The 17,724-nt window shown below is 48.0% G+C and overlaps 1 protein-coding gene across 5 annotated transcripts in view; it reads left to right on the top strand.

Moving 5' to 3' along the window:
• Positions 1 to 17,724, top strand: part of ASTN2 (astrotactin 2) — an 813,615-nt gene that overhangs the window by 271,183 nt on the left and 524,708 nt on the right. For all 5 annotated transcript variants that reach the window (XM_053921242.2, XM_053921245.2, XM_053921243.2 and 2 more), the window contains one exon: positions 4,180 to 4,287. In XM_053921242.2, coding sequence (XP_053777217.1) covers positions 4,180 to 4,287 — 108 coding nt within the window. The remainder of the gene's footprint in view (positions 1 to 4,179; positions 4,288 to 17,724) is intronic.

Genomic DNA, 17,724 nt, shown 5'->3' on the forward strand with positions numbered 1-17,724 from the left:
ATGTTACAGTGACAGCATGTTGAATATATTGGGTTCAATGCAATATATTCTGAAAGTTAAGTTTTACTTTTTTACTGTAGCTACCAGAACATTTAAAATTGCATGCGTGGCTTGCACGATGTTTTTATTGGATAGGTTGGCATAGCGGCAGCCTCGCCGAGCCTCAGTCTCCATTCTGAAAATGATTCCTTGGAACTTAAGGAGGGAGGTGAGGGTCAGAGGTATGGGAATGGAGGGACACCTGGAGAAGCCCCCGTGGTCATCAGGGGCATGATGTCTGTGTGCTCGGACAAGTGGGATGGTGGAGGCTTCTCTAAGATCTAGCTGAGCCTGATTAGAGTTCCTCTCAATAGCACAGTTACAGAGACTCAAGGGAGGAGCAGTGAGACGTGGAGAATGCACCCTGGCTCTGGGAGCAAGTAACAGACCTGCCAGTCCTCTGAGGTCAAATCTTCACACTTTTGCCACCACTCCACCTCCACGCATGCTCACTCACACACATGCACTCACGCATTTTCAGGCTTTTCAGCAATGAGGCAGGCTTTGCAGGTAGGCAGACCTGATTTGAATTCCAGCTCCCTCACTGCCTACCTTGCATCACTTCTCCGAGACCCGGTTTATTCATCTGTTAAACAAGGTTCATCATGCCTTCCTTACAGGGCTGACTGTGGACAACGAGGCGTTTCCTCGCGGTTTATGCTGCCCAGCATAGGGACGGAGGGGAAGGACTCTGCTGCCACTGTCTGCATTTGAAGGGCGTTTCTTCTATTTGCAAGCTGTGCGACCCCGGGAAAATTACTTAATTTCCTTGTGCCTACATTTCCTCGTCCATTAAAATGGGAATAAAAATAGTAACCTACTTCTTAGGGTCGCTGTAAGGATTAAACGAGTCGATTCATGTCAAGGGCTCTGCCCGGCAGGGAGACAGTGCTATACAGGGGTTAGCCTTTCTTATTATATCTGAATTGCCTAGTGACTTTTTATTACCCCCAGTGGGCTATCCCAGTAAGGAATGAATCCCAACCGACATGTTCATCATGGCAGGGGCAGAATAGGTCATTTGTTTGGGAGAGAGGATGGGCGGGAGGGAAGATTTAGCTGGAACATTTAAAAATATCTGAGGTGGCATTACAGAGGGTGTGGGAAGGGCCTGGGGTAGAAGCCTAACAGGCACAGGCCCCTCCCTTTTTCTCTGCTGCCCAAAACACTGCAAGAAGATTGACAGATGCTTCCTGTACCTAAGGCAACTATTTTATCAGGTGCTTTTATTTCCCCATGGCCGAGAATTATGTGTGGATAAACAAAAATTCTCCCTCTTGCTCCCTCCTTCCTTCTCTCCCTCCTTCCTGACTTCCCTCCCTCTTTCTCCCCGTCCTTCCTTTCTCCCCTTCTCCTTCTCCTTTCCCTCTCTTCATTTTTCTGTAACGGTAAAATGTTTTGATGGCCATTTAAAAAGCCCTACTGGCCTCTGCAGAGCTCTCTCTCCCCCCACGTCCACAGTCTCCATAGGGCCTCTGCCAGCTCCCTGTGAGAAGAGCCTTCAGTGGGCAGCTGTATCTGGTATGTTCTGGACAGTCCCCCGCTATCTCCAGGCCCTACCTTAGTTGCTGAGGATTGGGGAAGTTTGCACTAAGGGGAAGGGATGGACCATGACCAAAAACAAGACACATCTGGGGACAAAGATCAGATATTGGACACTTCCACTCATTGCACATACTATCTTCAGGAAGGGGCAGGGAAGGTATTAATTTTTCCATTTTACAGAGTGTTAAACCGAGAGTGTTACAAGTGATTAAACATTTGCACTTGGTCATCGCTTATTATTAGTAAGTCACTTTGCTTTTCTGAACCTTGGTGGTTTCATCTGTAAAGGGCGCATCATACCCCCCTCCTGTGAGTCTGCAATGAGATGGTATTTGCAAAGATCATAACACAGTATTTGGCTCCTTGATGTTTACAGGACCTCCCACTTCCCCCAAAGTTCCCTTCGGAGTTGTTTCTAGGAAAGCAACTTTCACACCTGAGAGCCCATATTAGGAGCTGGACAGGCTGGCCCTGCATCCTAACTCTCCTGCTCGTCTTCTGTGTGGCTTTCAGCAAGTAACTTTGCCCATGCGTGTCTTTGTCTTTATTTTATTATCCAGTTTGTAATTACACTTCCCTTGTGCTGAAGACTATACGTAATAATGTATAGACATCTTCTAGGTACAGAGTAGATTGCTCAGCAGGTTGCTGGAACGACCGATCCAATGAATGAATGAATGAATGAATGAATGAACTGAAAATCATTTCAGTGCCCTACCAGAGGAAATGACATAGTAAATCCTTCTGTGCATTGAATAATGGTTCCCTCTTCTAATGTATATTTTTCCTCTTTTCAGGTGAAATGTCTCAATGGGTAATAGGTTTAATTGGTGCTTAATTCAAAAGATGTCAAACTTTTAGAGCAAAGAGAGATCTCCCTCTATCCCCATCCTTCAGCCACTGATTTCACCTTCCAGGACAACACTTCTACCAGATTCTTGAATCTGCTCCCGGGGATAGTCCATCGACATGGGTGTCTGAGGCGCCATACAAAGTCCCTCTTTCTCTCTGCCCGCCCCGTGCCCCCAGTGTGCTCTGAAGCTCTGCCCTCAGTGTTTCCTCTCTAGGGTAAAGAGTGTACCAATCCTTCAATCCCTCTTTTTCCACATCCTGTGCTTTTTTTTTTGATAACAATTAAAAAACACAGAAAGCACAGAAATGAAAGTTTTCCATATCCCTGCCAGCAGGGTTAACTGCTACTAGAATTTGGCATATTTCTTTTTTTTTTTTTTTAAGATTTCATTTATTTATTTTAGAGAGGAGAAATGAGGGAGAAAGAGAAGGGAGAGAAACATCAATGTGTCGTTGCCTTTCACGCACCCCCACTGGTGACCTGGCCTGCAACCCAGGCATGTGCCCTGACTGGGAATCGAACTGGTGACCTGTTGATTCGAAGGCTGGCACTCAGTCCACTGAGCCACACCAGCCAGGGCAAATTTGGCGTATTTCTTTTGAGCCTTTTTTCTTTACCATTTTTGTAATCAATTATCATAGCGTATGAATAATACATTGCCCTTTTTCTCTGTGTTCCTCTGAGTTTGCCTCTGAAGCACCCATCACCTCCTCCCCATCCTCAATGCCCATGGCTTCACCCAGACCGGTCTCTTCTCACATGGCAATCACTGGGCCTCCTAGCTGCTCACCCTCCTTGGCACCCATTCTGAGGGGCCTGCATGCCACTGTCGTGTCCTTCCTGGTATGCACAACTATGCACTCATTCTCTTGCTCTAGAACCTTCCATCATACCCACCCTCAATGGTACACGTAGGCCCTTCCACTGGGTGGCTCCAGCATATCCACCCCAGTCAGCACTGCACCTAACGTGGCCTCCACCAGCCCACACTCCCCACCGCAGGGATGCTCCAGCTCTTACCTCTCCTTGGAACTCCATTTCCTCGCACTGAACCCTCATCCATCCTTCCAGCCCCAACTTAATCTTCCTTCCCCCTTAAGCCTTCCCAGGTCTTCTGCGTTGTGACAGATTGCTCTCCCCCATATTCCCAGGGTCTCACTGTGTGGAAAGCCTGGCAATGAATTAGGTTAAAGGCACCATGGGATCCCATTTATCACCTTGACTAGCTTATGTTCCCATGGTGGGCAGGGCCCAGGTTGTATCTCCGTGTGTCCAATGTCTGGTGCTGGGCCTGGTAAGCACTTGACGGAAATGTGTGTGAAATTAAGTTGCCTCAATGTTTTCTTAGAGGCAGACTTACAGTACAGAGCAACGACATAGCTATCAATTATTTAGTAGCCGCCAAGGACCAGGCATTTTACATATCATGTCTCCTTTAATCTTAAAGCAATCCTGCAAGGTTAATAGTTATTGTCCCTGTTTTTGGAAGAAGGAACCCAGGGCCCAGAAAGGTGATGCCTTTTCTCAAGTTCACACAGCCCCGAGGCTGCCGAGCCCTGGTCGGAACCCAGATCCACCTCACTGCAGAGCCCAAACTCCTTCCATTAATCATGCCAACTTTGAGGTCACTTGAGATTTACAGAAAGGAGCCCAGGGATGGGGTTGCTGACCTTTGGGAGGGATGAGGAAATCAGCAGGCTTCTGGAGGTCGGCAGTGACTAACAGAGTGTGCTTCCTCACAGGGGGAATCAGCTTTGGCAGAACCAAGGGGACATCGGGCTCAGAGGCAGACGACGAAACGCAGCTGACGTTCTACACAGAGCAGTACCGCAGCCGTCGCCGCAGCAAAGGTACCAGTGGCCTTAGGAAGGTTCCAGAACCAGTTTATAGGAGGAAAACATGGGAAGCAGACTTTGTGCTTAATGACTGACCCTAAATCTTTCTCAGCCTGGCCCCTATCCAGTTTACACTGAGCTTGGTATTGAAACCTTGGCTAGGCTAGTGGCCATTGTTAGGTCCTTTCTCTGTGTGCTTTCTATGCCACCTCATTTTCCAAAGGACTTAAAGGTGCCTTTTTAAAGTTTACGCAGTTTTGTTTTTCATCCAGCACAGGAAATGAAGTAACTAAGTGAATCAGATTGAAAGGAAAATAGGAAGAAGGAAAATTACTTACCTGCAGGTTAAATTGATGCAGGATCATCTGTGCCATACTCTAGGGTTGTTCTCAGAACCTAGAGATTTTCAGCAATCAAAAGACCAAAGAAAACAAATTCAGCAAGAAAATGTACAGAGGCTGTGGGACACAACCAGAGTTCATTCAGGAAATTCTGCTTGCCTGACTCCGAGACCAGAGGGAGAGTTCTCCGGTTGGTCCCTACAAATATGACGTCATGTCGCCCCCTAGGCTGTGCCTTCAGCAGATGAAATTAGTGTCCCTGCATGGTCACTGATCACAACCACGCCCAGTCTAAGGAGATGTCCAAGTGCTGAGGCAGGACTCCCTAAGGGCCTGAGGCCCGTGGTTCTCCCTGATAAATGTGTTCTGAAGGGAAAATGGGGCATATTTTAGGCAATTACCTGGGAACGAAATTCCTCACCCCTGAGTGTTTTTATAAGGATGGGAAATCAACAAGTTCAAGATTGCATTCCTGGAAGAGAACGTGGGGTGCAAAGATGCCAGTGCCCAAGGACGGATCCGTGGGCTTAAGCCAGGCCCTGGAAATAATCGAGGGTCCTCTGGCAAACATGAAGACAGCTCATCGAGGCACGTGGCAGCCTGTGACCCTCCTACCTTTCCAAGAAGTGTTCTGGGAAAGTGTCTGTGGTCAGGAAGAGGGGGAGCCGCTCCCCCTCTCAAAACGGTTTTGCATGCATTCCACCGGTTCGTGATGGTGTTCAAAGAGCGAGGATCACATAGCTTCTCTGGGCTCCTTTTGCTCTTCAGCAAGTTAACTACCTGCCTTACACCTCAGTTTTCTTATCTGAAAAGTGGGTCTCGTCACTGCCTCACAGAGACTTGAAGATAAATTTTGGTTATGATTATTATAAAAATGTATCATGGTGCCCGGTATATATTAAGGGCAAAAGAAGTAGATGATATTACTGTCAGTTCAGTTCTCATTGTTTTACATATCTCACTACTCCTTGTGTCTTGCGATGAAAAGTCCCCGGGTGGGGGATGTCTCCATATCAGCTGGGAAGGTTTTGCAGCCTCTCAGCCATTAGAATAATTGGGCTTGCCTGCTTGCCTTTCCCTCCTTCCCACGTCTCGGCTGTCTGGTATCTGCTGAGATTTCAAAGTTTGTGATAGATGATTCCTGACCTGTCTCCTCCCTCTCCCCACAACAGTTGCCAGAATTCAGGCTGGGGAAGGTGGTGGACCTTCTTTGCGAGACTGGGCTATTTATAGCTAATTGGATAAACATCCATCACGGAGCGTTCCTCTCTTAAGTTGGAGTTAAACTTAAAAAAGAAAAGCAAAAGCAAGCCGCAGAGTGTGAGATAGATGATCTGGCCGGGTGCCTCCGTGCACTCCAAAAGGCCAACTGTGTTTCCAGGAGGGCGAAGGTGCCCAGGCTGTGGTGCTGCCCGCATGCCTTCCGCCTGGCCCTCTTGCCAGCTGAACACCAAAGCCACCTGCTTTTTCTCCGTCCTCCCCTTATCATCCCCTAATGGCAAGTCCCTCTCCCTCCACCTCTGGCGCCTCCCATCTTTCTCTTCCTCCTTAGTACCCTGGGTGTGTTCACTTGCTTGTCTGTTTTAATTTCTTTTTTTCCTGCCCTCCCTCGTCTCTTCTTCCCTCTCTCCTCTATCATGGCTTTCTTCTCTTTATTGTTCTGTCTTTTCTTTGTTCTCTTCTGTGTTCCCTCTTCCCTCTTCTTATCGTCTCCTCTTCTCCTTTCCCACCAATCTCTGCTCTTTTCTCCAGCTATTTCCTAGTGAACCCTCCCTCCCTCCCTCCCCTACATACTTTTAAGTATTTGTTAAGCACCAACTGTGTGTCTGACATTCTTTTAGGCACTGGGAACACAAAGCAAGCAAGAATTTTTTTAACCCTACCCTTGTGTGGCTCGCATTATATCAAAAGATAAATATAGTAGATGGTGGCAAAGGCTAAGGAAAGAGAATACAACAGGGAAGGGCACTGAGAGAGGAGCAAAGGAATCACGAGTGTAGATTCTCTGAGCATAAGTTACCAGCTCCCTTTTGCAGAATCACAGGAAATGCATTCCTGACACCATGGCTGATATTGTCAAGGTTATTGCTGCTGGTGCTGCTGCTGCTATGGATGTTTGTTGAGCACAGAAAGTGAACTTGGTCCTGGTAAAACCTCTGCTCCAGCCGAATAAACTTACAGTGCAATGCCCAGTCCTACAGATACTGCCCGGGAAGGGCTGTGGCCCCTTCTGCTGTTTCTTACATATTGTGCAGGAGTCCAGGCATCTTCAGGGCTCACTGCCCTCATGGGAAAAGTACACAGTGCAAAGGTGAGCAAGGGGGAGGTTTGGGAGTCCTCAGATAAGAGAGCAATGGAACAGAGAGTATTAAGACCATGGATTCTTTTTTATTTTTTCAATCCTCACCCAAGGATGTGTTTGTTGATTTTAGAGAGAGGGGAAGGGAGGGAGAGAGAGAGGGAGAGAAACATTAATGAGAGAGAGAGAAACATCGATTGGTTGCCTCCCATGCCCTGACCAAGGATCGAACCCACAACATAGGTAAGTTCCCTAAGCAGGAATCAAACCTGCAATCTTTTGCTGTATGGGATGGCGCTCCAACCATCTGAGCCACCCAGCCAGGGTAAGAGCATGGATCTTGCAGTGGGCTGCCAGGGTTCAAATCCAAGTCCCACCACTTGCTCGTAGTGCCATCCTGAATGTGAACCATAAGCTCTCTATCCATCAGCCTCTTAACTGAAAAATAAGGACAGCAAAATTAAAGCCCTAGGGGGTTGTTCTAAGAATTAAAATTAATTGGTATCTGTAACACACACATGTGGGTCTAAGGAGGGAGAGAAGAAGTCACAGTAAAGCTCAGCTCCCAGGGAAGAAGCACAAGACCGAGTGTGTGGGCAGCTCTCAGATCTGCTGCCAGTGCCCTGTGTGACCTCAGTCAAGTCCCTCCACTTATCCATGCCTCCGTTTTCTCACCCGAGACCTGGGAAGGTGTGACCTCTGAGATCAAGGGGACTGGCAGTATATCTGTGGGGATCCCCTGCTTCTGAAGTGCACCTGGCTTCTGGCTCCTGCTCCTTTGCATCATGTCTGCCTCCTGCATGCCCATTGTGTTTCTCCTTTCCTGGTTCTCATTTTGGAGAAAGTACCTGCCCCTGGCATGAGACTGACTTCTGTCATCTTGTTTGGCTGTGCCTTCACCCCCAGGCCTGCCTTCGTGTCATCCCAGCCTCCCCCTGACCTCTGCCACCACCACCCCAGCTCTTCCTGAGCAAATGCAGTGGGTCAGGTGTCCCCTGTGCAGACGCCCAGGGCCAGCCTAGCCCTTACACGGAGGGAGTGATAGAGTGCAGTGATGTGGAGGAAGAGAGAGAGAAGCATACTGGGAGGGTGAACCTGAAGCTGGTTGAAAACAGTCGTCTCATTGCCCTTGGAACCCATAGTAATTCACCCTGCCCCACCTGTTTCCATCTGGAAACGGGATCAGGGCTGTGTGCCCAAATCTAGGGCCATGTAAACTTGGGTCAAGACTTTCAATTGTTGCCATCTTTGAAGGTCTCAGAAGGAAGTAGTGACTGGAACAGTGGTTTTTAGTCCCAGATTGCCACCGTTTTTCTATGTGACCTTGGCCAAGTCACTGCCTATCTCTGATCTCACCTTCCCAATCAATATGTAGAGGTTGAAAAAGGATGCCCAAGAACAAGTCAGTAGATTCTAGTGAAGGTCTTTCTGAGGGCCTCACAGGGGGCTGAGTATACGGGGAAGGAAGTTAGAAGACATTGGAAGAAAATACAGAGACAGATATTGCCTGGGTGGCTCACCCTCTGCCAGCTTTGAGAGAGAAGAGGAAGGTGGGGGGACACCAGAGAAATGTGGGAGGGCTTCCTGGAAGGAAGCTGCAAAGTGAATGGGCCCAGGTTTGGCTCTGTCATTGGCCACCCACATGACATGAGCCAATTATCTCAATAATCTTGGCTTTAAAATGGGGTAGCAGCCCTGACCATTGTGGCTGAGTTGGTTGGGCATCATCCCGCACAAGTGAAAGGTCACTGGTTTGATTCCTGGTCATGGCACATGCCTAGGTAGCAGATTCGTGTCCCTGGTCAGGGCACAGAAGAGAGGCAACAGACTGATGTTTCTCTCTCACATTGATATTTCTCTCCTTCTCTTTCTCCCTCCCTTCCCCTCTCTCTAAAAATAAATAAAAATTCAAAAATTAAAATGGGGTAATAATACCTCCCTCTCAGGGTAATTGTGAGGATTAAATGGGAACTTGAGCAACTCCTTTGTAACTAGAAGTCTTGCCAGTAAGTTATTCCTTTTTCCATCACAGCCAGCCTATCCCCTGCCGCCTACATTCTTTGCTTAAAAACTGCTAAAAATCACCTTCTCATTGGTCCCACTTAATTGTATTCCAACCCAGTCAAGACCTAAATAGGGATCATGTTGCTTCTCTGCTTAGAAGGTGGGATGTGAACTTCCTACTACCTGCTAGCATCTGAGTGGTCTGGCCCACCCACGTCCCCAGGGCTCTGTCTATTCCTCCCACTCAGGCCTCTTCTCCAGCATTCCCACGGTTGTCCTGCCAGAACCTTCATCACTGTTCTTTCCTGGAACTCTTTCCCCTGCCCTTTGTCTCACTCCCACTCACTCTGACATCTCTACTCACACGGTAAATCTTCAGCTAAGCCACCCCACACTGAATTTCCCTGTTTTGTTCTATACCGGCTCCTGCGTTCTTCTCCCTCTGTAGATTTCATTGCTGGTATAATTTTACATCTACAGGTATGTTCTCTGGGCAATGTTTGTAGGCTCCACTGAACCGGACGCTTCCCCAGCTTTCCATCACCAAACATGAGGAGGGGTGACTAGTAGGAACTGGGTTAATATTTTTGAATGAATGGGTGAAAGACAAGCCTGGCCCAGTGTCTGGGTTTTTATAAGTGCTCAGGTGGATGCTGCTCTTCTCTCACCGCCTCTTATTCTCTCTCATTCCATCATCACTTGCTGCAAATGGGTCTACTCTCCTTTCCCTTCTCCCCCCTGCTCCTGGGGAGCAGAATTGAGGCATCAGTCCTACTCCTTCTTTCACTTCAATGTCACCGGGAACATCCTCAGGTGACATGCCTGGTAGTGGGAGGAAGGCCTGAGGACTAATGTTGAAAACCCGCTCTGTCTGGTTTCTTCAAGCACATTGGAGTATGTGAGATTTGAAGAGAGGTAACAAGTCCAGGAACTGCCCTGGCAGAGAGAGATATACCCCGGGCTGATGGCAGAGAGAGCACGTGGAACAGGAAAAGAGAAAAATCTTCAAACAGGTTTTTCCAACCTAGCTTTCTCTCCTTAGAACATCCATAAAAGAAATAGAAGTGGCATTAGGTTCAGCCAGACCTGGCTCTGAATCTTGTCTTTACCTCATCTCCTTTGTATGGCTGGGCTTTTAACACGCAGGCACTTCCCTCTGTATAAAATAGAGCTGCTGATACCTATGTCACAGAGTAAGCAAGTCTAGAGATGGAAGGCTCCCAAACTCGCCCAAAGCTGCTCAAGAAATTTTGTTCTTTCCTCCCGAAATTCCCCTTCCCTTGATAACATTCTGAACCCCAAACTAAATCAGCTAATATCTTATTTTGGGTAATAAGAGCCCCTGGAAAAGAGATTTATGTTATAGTCTGAGAATCAACCCTTGCTTCTTTGAGCCTCAGATTCTTGGTAAGGAAAATGGGGATGTTATTCAAAGGTGTCTGGGATGGCCAGGTGGAAGCCCACCGCAGAGCAAAGAACCGTCGTCATCAAGTTGGTGAGTGGCACGAAGGAAGAGAGACAAAGGGACTGAGCAGCAGACACTGAGAGACCAAGATGTGTGTGTCTGATGGGATTTCCTAAATCAGCAGCCATTTTCCGCAAATGGCCAATTAGTACACATTTTTTGGCTTTGCAGTCACTGTAGTCATTGTTGGTGCTGTTCAACTCCACTGTTGTACCTTGAAAGCTGCCACAGACCACACACAAATGAATGAACACAAGTATGTCCTAATGAAACTTTACTCCAAAAAAACCCCACAACAATGCGACAGTTTGCTGACCCGTGCCCTAAATAAACCGTCTGCGTCCTATAGGTGGCCCTCACCTGTAGGACTGATCCAGGAAGCATGAGTGAACTTCCACAGCGATTTGTGAAATAAATCTGACCTCATATCATCCATAATCTTTCTGCCTAAAGAAGTCTATTTGTCAAACAAAGACTTCTATGTTTGGTTAAGTAAATAACCAATGGATTCATCACTTGCTTGAGGTTTGCTAATTCTCTTGGTGTTCTCTGAAACTAATTAAGTAGCTGGATATGGTAGGTGCCCACTGAGCAGAATTTCGCCCTTGTTAACCAAGGATGACACTACACACAGCAAAAGACACTAGGCCCAGGGTTAGGAGGTGCGATTGCAGTCTGTACCCCTCGCCCTCACTCACTCAGTGACGCTTGACAAACACACCTTCTTGGAGCCTCACTTTTTCTACCTGTCAAACAAGGATATTTATGTCTCATGTCCTCAAGTCTGAAGCTGATTCTAGTCTAACCTATATTTATGGAATAAACACCTTACTAAGCATGATGCTGGGCAGCGTGGGAAGTGGGCCTGGGAGGCCCCAGCCTGAAGGTGGATATAATCTCTTCTGGGGCGATGCAGCGCACACAGATGAGCGATGCTGAACAGGATAAGCTAGTGTATAATTGAAGGTCCAGATGCAAAGTGCAGATGGCGTGTCCAGCCCCAGGCGCAGTGCTGAGAAGGAGGCAGAGCAGAAACAGCTGCTGGATAATTCCAGCCGCGCAAGCACCCAGCATGGGCCTCCCTGCCCAGCTCTGCTGGGGACTGTGTGGCCTTGGGCTAGTCTCTCTTCCTCTCTGGCCCTTACTCTTCTCATCTGCTGGCTGCTCAGCCACTTCTAGAAAACCAGCCTTTCTGATTCCTAACCCTATGTACTTTTCTCTTAGCTTTGCTAATTATAATGTGTTCACCAGCAGAGAGAACCAGGGCATGAATGTCCCTGGTTTTGCTTATTTCTTTGTTTGAGTTGCTTTTTCACTTTGGCAGTTCTTAAGCTGAGATTTTTCTATCATGATAAGAATCCTTGAATTGCAAACAAAACTTTGTGCTAATTCATGTGGCTGTGTAAACTTTTTCTTTTCAGTTCCCACCTGACAAAACATGCACACACATGCATGCACACACACCCATGCACACACACATGCACACACACACATGCACACACAAAGGAATCCTGTTTTAGAGGGAAAAGAACAGGTGAGGGAATGTTTGAGCCATAGCTGCGGAAGAGGAGGCCTTTGGGGATTGAGGGTAGGAGACTGTTCTGAAATAGAAGCTGAGAATTCGGAGGTGGAGCAGAGGTTCTAGGAAATGGGGATGGTGGGGTGAACGCTGAGCACCGACAGAGGAGTACCTGCCAAGTGAGGACTGGGGTGGGGATGGAAGAGATGCCAGAAACTGAGTAGAGTCCAAATCTATGGCTTCAGGAGTAATGGAAGTTGGGCTGTCAGAATAGGCAGGAGCATCCTTTATCCATCACTTCTCATCAAACCACAGGGTTTTTTTAGTCCCAAATCCATCCAATCTTCTATTTTATGCACGTAGAAACCAAGACTCAGAGAAAGGAAGCATTTTCTCCAAGGTTAAAATGTTGCCTTTTCAAATGACAAAGCTAGTGGGACAAAATGTTAACGATAGGTGAATCTGGGCAAAGAACAATGTATGGGTGTTCTTTGCACTCTTCTTATCCTTGCAGCTTTTCTATAACTTTGAAATTATTTCCAGATTAGATATTAAGTAAACGGTAGTCCTTCTAGGGTGATTATCGGCTTCAGAATCAGTAGACAGGGTTCAAATCCTTGCTTTCTTTTTTCCTAGCTGTGTGGCTTACGCCAAGGCACTCTCCTCTGAGCCTCAGTTTCTCCTGAGTAAAGGAGGACACATCTACTATGAGTCCTTCTCCTCTTCCTTCCTCTTGTTGTGAAGGTTAAAGGAGATACGGATGAAAGGACATGCTTAGCTGAGTGCACCTGCCAGGGGGTCACTGTCCACTAACCAGGTCAGCACAGCATGTCAGTGCCTGAGCCAGGCACGGCTCCGTGGCCTTTTTCCAATGTGCTGACCTAGACGCTGGTCTTGCTTCAGAAAAAGAAAAAAGTACACATATTCATTTCCAGTAAGAGCATGAATTTGGTGGGCTGGGCCTCTTGGGGACATTGTGAAATGGCTTTTCCCTTCACCACCCTTGTCCCTTGTCTGAGGACAGCCTCTTTCAGAGGCACGTCTGCAGACTGCCCTGTGCTCACCTGTAGGGCCGTCCCTCGGGACCCGCTACTACGAAGAGTTAACACTGAAGACAGATCAATTGGTGTTTAATCATCCTCTAAGCCTTTGTAGCGACTGACCTGGAAAGAGTGACCCAAAGCCCAGGTTGTGGAGGGAGGGAATGGTGTCAGGGATGTGGAGCAGGTGGTCCCAGTGTGGGGGATGTAGGACAGAAGCAAGGCCCTTATTTCTCTTAACCTCCTCTGCCCAACTGGTCGGCTGCTCCCTGCCCAACAGGGATTCCTGCTGAGGACAGTATGACTGGAGTTCAAGACAAAGGGGACCCCAGAGGTGAACGCATCAGCACCTTCAGGCTGGGCTTATCAGGTCATCCTGGGGAATGGGCATGGGCATGTGGAAAGCGGGAATAGGTCAGGGCAGGGTGGAAAGCTAGTGACAGCGAGTGCTTGGGGAGCTTTTGAGGAGAGGAAGGAAACAGGGAGTAATTGTGGAACTATGGGAAGGCCTAAGGCTTGGGTTCCAATCAAGGGCACCCGTTTGGTTATAAGAATTGAACAAGCCCTTTGGCCTCAGTTTCCTGTCTCTCAACCAACAAGGTATGAGACTACGTTCTCAGCAATACCATTCTGACAGTTCATGATAGAAACATAGCAAGGAGGGAAAAAGGAGAAGAGCACAAAGGAACCACATGTGATTTATTGAACTCTCTAGTCTGGTCTGTGCCTTTATATGCAGCATCTTACAGAATTCTAACCAATACTGGGAGAAGGTTTTGTTTTTGTCTCCACTTTACAGATAAGGAAACTGAGATTTAGGTCACTGAGGCTACTATGAGGTAGGGGAGTTCGGATTTGCACTTAAGCTCTTTGATTTCAAAACCTGGGCAGACCATTATGTGATTGCGATAATGCATGTAAAAGGCATACCACAATACCTGGTAGGTACCCATATCTGTGCTGGTACAGAAGACCTGATCAGGTCCCTGAGAAACTTCCTGCTATCCACTCTAACCCCTTTAAGGAGTATCAGCCTGGGAGGATTTAGAACCGGCAATGCAGGGCATCAGACCCAGTTCAGGCACTGAGAAACCAGTTCAGTATGGAGAGGAAAAAAACCCAGCATTCGTGGGAACAAGCCTCCTGGGGCACCACCAACAGTGGGGGTCCTGGTATTTGGTCAGTCGGGAAAGCATGTGACAAAGAAAACTTCCGAGGCTGTGCCGGAGCCAACTCCTATCACTTTGAGAGCCAGTTTGACTCATCACTCCTGGCTCTGCTGTGAGTGGTGTCAAGTTTGCGGCTTATAAGCAAGCACTGTGGAATACACCATGGGAAACACTCCAGTGGGTGCTTCCCCTTCTTCCTCAGAGAGCCCATTGTTAGATACGAACCAGCACACCCCTGAGGACAACTGTCAATAAGAAGTAAGAATTTAGCCACTGACCTTTTCCTAGAAAAAGCCCAAGCGATCCAGAATCTTTCCTAGAGAACGATGCACTAGGCTGGGGACAAAGCAAACCATAAACTCCAAGGGTCCAGGGAGAAGATCTCTTCCAGAAACAGAAGACTAGGTCAACTAGGGAGGCTGGATATTTAGGGCCTTACAGCTAGGTAGTTCTCTGGCCTAACTGAACCTCTGAATCACTTGGAAACCTTTTTTAAAAGAGCCAGTTCCAGCCCTGGCCAGTGTGGTTTAGTTGGTGGGAGCGTTGTCCGGTAACCGAAGGGCTGTGGGTTTGATTCCCAGTCATGGCACATACCTAGGATGCAGGTTTAATCCACAGTCTGGGCACAGTCATGTATGATCCCTGGTCCAGGTGAAGACCCCTGGCCTGGGCGGGTACAGGAGGCAACCAGTTGATGCTTCTCTCACACGCTGATGTTTCTCTCCAATCCTCACTCTAAAATGCAATGAAAAAAAAATGTCCTCAGGTAAGGATTAAAAATAAATAAATAAAAATAGCCAGTTTCAAGTGCCTGTCTCAGACTCACTTGTCTGCCCAGAGGGTCTGGGTGTTGTTCTGCAATGCGGGCAAATTCCAGTTTCCAGCCCATGCTGAGAACCGCCACTCTACAGCTTCCTTGCCATGCTGGTCACCAGCATCCCCCTTCTCCTGTTTTGACATTGGGCTCCCATGGAGTGTATCCTCCCTTTCCCAGGACAGCAGCGTGAGGATACAGTAACGAGAAGAATAACAATGCGCAGCAACCATTTATTGAGTGTCAGTTTGGTGCCAGGTCTGTTGCGTGTTTACTGAGGTTCCTCTACGACGCTGTATGTATAAGGCAATGAAACTAAAACCGGGCAGATAACTTCCCCGAGGTCACAGAATCAATACGCTGTGGGACTGATGCTTGAACCCAATTTCATCGGGCCCCAAAATCTATTGTCACAACACCCCGGGGCTGTCCCCAGGAGAATGTCGTAGATTTTTACTCCTCCCCTCTTTATCATGAGTCTCGCCCTGGTATTTAGCCTTATGTGATGGGTAGTAGGTGAATGCATCCCTCCAGAGCATTCTGGAAGCGCATGCAGGCTCTGAGGAGAGATTGTGTTTTCCCTCACGGCGAGATGAGATGGGAGTTTGGATTTCTCTTACTGAGAGAATAGGAAAGTGCAGAACCCTAGCTTTGATCTATGCCTGCATTTGGCCCTATTTAGCAAGATATTACAGAAGAGAAAATTATGTATGCAGGAATTGTATTGGGCTAAAAAAAAGCTCTGTCTGATATCTCTCTTCTCTCCCTTTCAAACCTCAGAAGAAATAAACATTGGTTTCTGTTGTGGGTTTTTTTTTCTTTTTTTTCTCTTAAAGGTCCCTTCCACACTATCTTTTCCCAGCCTGCAGACATATCAAGTACTCTCGGCGAATGAGGGTCCCTTGGATGCAGCGAGGGAGCCAGACAACTTCAAAAACTCCCTCCCAAGCCTGTGGCAGCTCCCAAATATTGTTTAAATGGTTTTCAGGTCTCCTCCTCCTCCGCCATGAAAACCGGCTCAGCCTCTGACAGCCTGGCTTCGAAGGGAGGGAGACGGCTGTCAGGAATCAAATGGGAGACCAAAGGCGATAAAGCAAACATGTCATTTTTAGTTGCTTACACTAGTGAGAAGGAATAATCAGTCTTGCTCGCTTTGTTGTGTTTCAGTGAGGCTCAGCAGGATTTCTCCTCCTTTTCCTTACACTGCGAGAATCTGACCGCGCGTCCAGCCCCACGCGTGAACACTCTTCGCAATCCTGTCAGACGACCAGGATTCTCTTACCCTGCAGAACCCGTCCCCAGGATAAAGGGAAAGAGCTGGGCACCGTCACCTGCGGTGGGCCGCGTGCTGTGATGATACCTGTACGCATGACCGTATTTAGCCCTGACTCTTGGTTTGCACGATCGTGGACAACTTAGTTTACCTCCCAGGCCTCAGTTTTCTCCTCTCAAAAATGGAGGAGATATGCCTTTACCGGATTTACGTGGCGACTAAACAGAATCATGTGTCACATAAGTAGAAGGTATGTGAAGGAAGATAGTGAGAAAAAAGGCTGGGAAGGGTACCCCGACACAGACTGGAAAGGCTTTGCATGTCAGTTTCATTCATTTTGTTTACGAAATATCTAATTCTGTTGAGACTCTGCTAAGGACCAGACTCTTAGTGAAAAAGAGACCCATAATGTGGCGCCCTTCATGAAGCTTATGGTCTTGCCGGGAAGAAAGCAAAAGGGTGTGAGCACTTCACAAATAAACACGTAAATGAATATATCACTGAAAATCTGAGAAGTGCCTCTGAAGGAATGCTAGAGGGAACTAGGCTGTGAAAGGCATCTTGAAGAGAAACCAGTATTCAGGTGAATTGGGTGTGGCCAGGGGCTTAACCCAGGTATGTGAGCAGGAGAGAGCCTGCATTTGCACCTGTGTGAATTGGGGCGCCCAGGAAGGCTTTTGAAGAACAGAGGTCCATTGTCCTCTTTCTGTTTTAAGAAGATCGCTCTTTCCACAGTGGAGAAACAGCTAGAAGGAGCAGGACTGGAGGAGGGGCCCAGCGAGGAAGTGGGTATTTGGTAGAAGGAGGGCACTCTGGAAGAGCTTGGGAAGGGCTGGCGGTCAGCGAGATGTTAACCTTTAGTTGGAACCTGGTGGCTGATTGGCTCTGAGGTGGTGAGGCTTGCGGAAGGTGAAGGCTGCAGAAGGTGAGCACTCGCTTCTGGCACTGGAGGGAATCATGATACTGGGGAAGGGACACTGGCAGACGTTCAGGAGAGAAAGGGCTGAGCTTAGTGTTAGACCCACCGCCTTCAATGTATCTGCGTGGCGTCCCGGTGCACGCTGCCAACCAGACCTGAGCTCAGGAGCGGTCTGACGGGGAAAGGGCAGTAGGAGTCACTGCACTCTGTTTTAATTCTCTGTTTCACAAACTTAACATCTCCAAAATATATACACTTATTACTCGAAGTAGGTCAGGAGTCCAGTCCTGTCATAACTGGGTTCTCTGCTCAGGTTCTCAAATAAAGGAGTCGGCTGGGGCTTTTTAGATGAGGTTGGGGGCCCTCTTCTAAGTGCACTTGGTCACTGACAGAATCCATTTCTTGTAGCTGGGTGGCAGGCATGCGGGTTTCCTGCCACTGTCAGCCGGGGGCCACTCCCAGCTCCTAGAGGCCACTCTCAGGCCCTTGCTCATGGGTACCCTCATGGTGTGGCTGCTGGCTTCTTCAAGGCCAGCAGGAGAGCAACTTTTGCACTTTCACTCTTCCTTCAGAGCCCGGTCTCTATGAAGGGCTCCCTGGCTCCAGCCA

The sequence above is a fragment of the Desmodus rotundus genome, chromosome 1 (assembly GCF_022682495.2).
Source record: "Desmodus rotundus isolate HL8 chromosome 1, HLdesRot8A.1, whole genome shotgun sequence".
Taxonomy (NCBI): Eukaryota; Metazoa; Chordata; class Mammalia; order Chiroptera; family Phyllostomidae; genus Desmodus; species Desmodus rotundus.